This window comes from Pteronotus mesoamericanus, unplaced genomic scaffold (genome assembly GCF_021234165.1).
Source record: "Pteronotus mesoamericanus isolate MK-2021 breed Mesoamerican mustached bat unplaced genomic scaffold, CSHL_Meso_final contig_25, whole genome shotgun sequence".
NCBI lineage: Eukaryota > Metazoa > Chordata > Mammalia > Chiroptera > Mormoopidae > Pteronotus > Pteronotus mesoamericanus.
In genome coordinates this window covers 10,344,306-10,347,719 of record NW_026555105.1, presented here as the reverse complement: position 1 = coordinate 10,347,719, position 3,414 = coordinate 10,344,306, and the positions used below count along the sequence as shown (strand labels likewise).

Below are 3,414 nucleotides of genomic sequence, written 5' to 3'. Positions count from 1 at the left end.
TCCGAGTTCCTTGTTTTCCTTCCTGAGCCTCACGCTCTTGTCAGGGGTAGAAAAGAGCAACCAACGCTCCAGGCGGGTGGCAAGGTCACCTTCTCCGCCTGATTTGCCTGTTTATGAATTCACAGCGGGGAGGGCCGGCCCAGTTCTGGTCAGACCACACCCTCAGGGCGAGGTATAAGGGACGAGGCCGACGCTGGCCACCACCACCCCACCTTTTCTCGCCATGAAGCTTAACAGCCTCTTGGCCTTCACGGTGCTTCTGGCCCTTGGAATCCTGGCATCCAGGCCTGTGGAAGGTGCTAGCAAAGGTGAGTCAGAGCCTCTCGGGCCTCCCAGGGTCCAGCTTCAGTGCAAGCTCCTTTCAGCCTGCAGTCTGACCTGGAAGCCATCTTTCCAATGGTCCGGCCCTGGCCCTTAATTTCAAGCTTTCTTCTCTCTGTTTGGTCTTTTTTCTCTCTGTCACATCATTTTGGTCTCCTTCTGTTTAATTTTCTAAATGTTTGTCTTAGAGCTTTTTGATGGTCCCTTTCTCTTTCGCTATCTACCTGTTGACCTGCTCTCTTTCTTTCAATCTCTGAAGAGTTGTCCCTCCTACTATCGCTGCCCCTTCGCTGTCTCCCTCCCGGCCCGGGTGCCCCTCCCCCTCTTCCTGGACCTGGGTCACCTGATGAGCCCTGTGCAGCTGTGTCCTGGAGAAGGCTTACACTGGCCTGCAATGGACAATTGGTAAATTTTCAAGACTTTTATGAGTTAGTGACATCACTTTGGTAGCCTGAAATCAATCATGGTGGGAGTATTTACACCTTGGAAATTGGCCAATGCTACAAAGGCTGCTTCTTACAGCATTTCTCAGCACACCGCCATCTGTATCTTCCTTCTGGGCCATTGACTCCCGCTTGACTGAGTGCTTGGCTGAGCTTGGCACTGCCCTGCACCTTGAAACTGCCATCCTAACTGCTCCCTCCATCCTTTTGGGGTCAGCCACCTGGGAGACATTTTCTTTCCCTTCCTGGGAAGCCGGTTCCTTGTCCAGGGTGATGGTCATGACTCAGAATCAGCTCCTCTTCCCTCCTTTGTTCTTATCCTTCAGAAAAACCTAAACATGGAGACTGCCCCTTCGTACGCCCAGCGATGTGTCTTAGATATGAACCTCCTCAATGCGAGAGTGACTGGCAGTGTCCAAAGAAGCAGAAATGCTGTCCTGGCATTTGTGGCATCAAATGCATGGACCCTGTGGACCCATTAGAGCCAGGTGAGGAAGCAGAGTCCTGGAAAAGGTGACCAGGGAAATTGGAGCTTGAGGACACACACCTTGGCGAAGTGGACGCGGGGGCGGGGGGGGACCTCTGAACTGGGCGGGACAGTGGGGCAGAGCCAGCGCTTGTCCCCTTCCAGCTCTGCACTCTCAGGTGGCTGGGGCTCCCTCAGTGGGAAGGAGCCTCCTTCAGGACATGCCCTCGCCTCCTCAGTTCGGATACGGAGGTGGGGGAGGACCTGATCTCCATGCATGGGATAGAGACGGGGGTGGGAGCTCTGAGCTGTGGCTTTCTTCTCACCAGTTAAGGTCAATCCTGGAAGGTGCCCAGTGGTCACTGGCCAGTGTATGATGCGCAACCCAAGGGACTACTGCCTGAATGACGGCCACTGCCTGGAATATTTCAAGTGCTGCAAGGGGAGGTGTGGGAATTCCTGTGTCGAGCCGGTGTGAGGTAAGGAGAAGACCTGCAAAGACCCATGCCTCACATGTCCTAACACAGACTCGACCTCCTGGTGCCCTTCCATGTAAAGGAGGGTGCTTGGCATCTCCCGGTACCCCCAGCACCAAGCAGACCCTCTGCCTTTCAATACCATTTACCCCCAGTTCTCTAAACAGGAAGTCCCCCAGGCCACCTGTGGCTGGTCGTGCTGGGTCCTGGGAGGGAAGGATTCTTGGAATGAGCCGGGAGAAAGAAAACTTAAAAAGGGGCGAGAATTCTATTTTTAACAGCATCTCTTCCTCTGACAGACTGGGTGTCTATGAGCAACTGATCGCATCTTTCATAGCCTCAGTTTTTCCACCTGTAAAATGGATGCAATCATATCCACTGAAATACTATAATAAGTATGAAAGTGCTTTTTAAGACTGGAAGTGCTCTGAAACCAATACAAAATAATATTGAAAGTAAACTGTTATTGAAAAAACTTGTTAAATGATTAAGACGGTAAATTTTATGTTATGTGTGTTTTACCACAATTTTTAAAAAAAACTTAATCGTAGGTTGTCCAGATCAGTGGTATATGGCAAATGCTTGGTGGTCAGACAACCCGACCTCTACCACTTACCAGCTCTAAGAGACCGGCAAGTGACTTAATTTCCCTGAGCCTCAGTCTCCTTGTCTATAAAATGAGGATGATGAGGAGGATAACAATAACAGAATCTAATTTACAAAAGCTTTGCCAAGATTAAATGAGATAGTAATGTTTGTCAAAATAAATAAAATCTTGTGTATAAGAGCTGGCACAGAAATTGTAAATAATGATGGCAAAAAAAAAAAAAAAGACTAGAGGTGCCATGTGCCTGGAGGTAGTGTTGCTGTGACTATTGCCTCGATTGGCTGGTGTATCTGGGACCCCAGGAAACCCTAGTGTGAGGAAGAGATGTGGAGGCCTTTGCAGGATCCTCTGGCGCCGTGTCCTAATTTTACCGGCGGGCAGGCTGAAGCAGGGTCAGGGAAACGCTGGGATCTGTTCCTGATGCTTAGACTGAAGAGCAGCACCATCGCGCCTCTTCCAGCGCCACGCTCTCTCGACTTATCCCGGGGAATTAGGGCCTGGGGCAGGGGCCCCTCTTGGTGGGAAGGGTGTAAGGGTCACCTGGATTGTGCCTGTGCCAAAGCTCTGTTTTCTTTTCTTTCCACAGATTTATTCTTGCCAATTCAATAAGATTAGGACTTCCTAGTATGTCCCAAGCCGTGGGGAAAAACCGGAGCTGAAGATGTGGCTTTGTGACCAATACTTCCTTGGGGGCTAAGCCTTGACCTGTTTTATCTATGCATCCTCAGCATCCAACAGGAGGCTTGGCACAAACAGGAAACGTCTGTTGATTGGTGAATAAATAAACATCCACATCCACAGTTTTCTCTGTGTGTCCATCGTCCTTGACCCATCGAGTCTGACCTAGATCGCTGAAGGGTGAGATGAAGAATCGGGAAATGTTTGCGCGTGTGGGGTTTCTCCCACAGCATGTGAAGCGGGAGGAATAGAGCGTTGGAGTGAAGCGGGTATGGGTTTAACCCCTGTATCCGTACGTTGCTGGCTCTAATTGTGGGCGAACGGCTTTGTCCCAAGGAGCCTCGCTGTCGTTATGTATAACAAAGGGGTGATCGGAGCAGTGCTGCTCCCATTAAGTTATGAGGGTTAGAGGTGATAACATGT

General features: G+C 50.3%; 1 protein-coding gene across 1 annotated transcript; it reads left to right on the top strand.

The window, feature by feature from the left end:
• The first annotated feature begins 208 nt into the window (after positions 1-208).
• LOC129070440 (antileukoproteinase-like) lies at positions 209-3,071 on the top strand. Its single transcript, XM_054573389.1, has 4 exons — positions 209-308; positions 1,091-1,252; positions 1,560-1,709; positions 2,900-3,071. The coding sequence occupies exons 1-3, from the start codon at positions 224-226 to the stop codon at positions 1,706-1,708; spliced, it is 396 nt and encodes a 131-aa protein (XP_054429364.1). The 5' UTR covers positions 209-223; the 3' UTR covers position 1,709; positions 2,900-3,071.
• Positions 3,072-3,414: the final 343 nt, after the last annotated feature.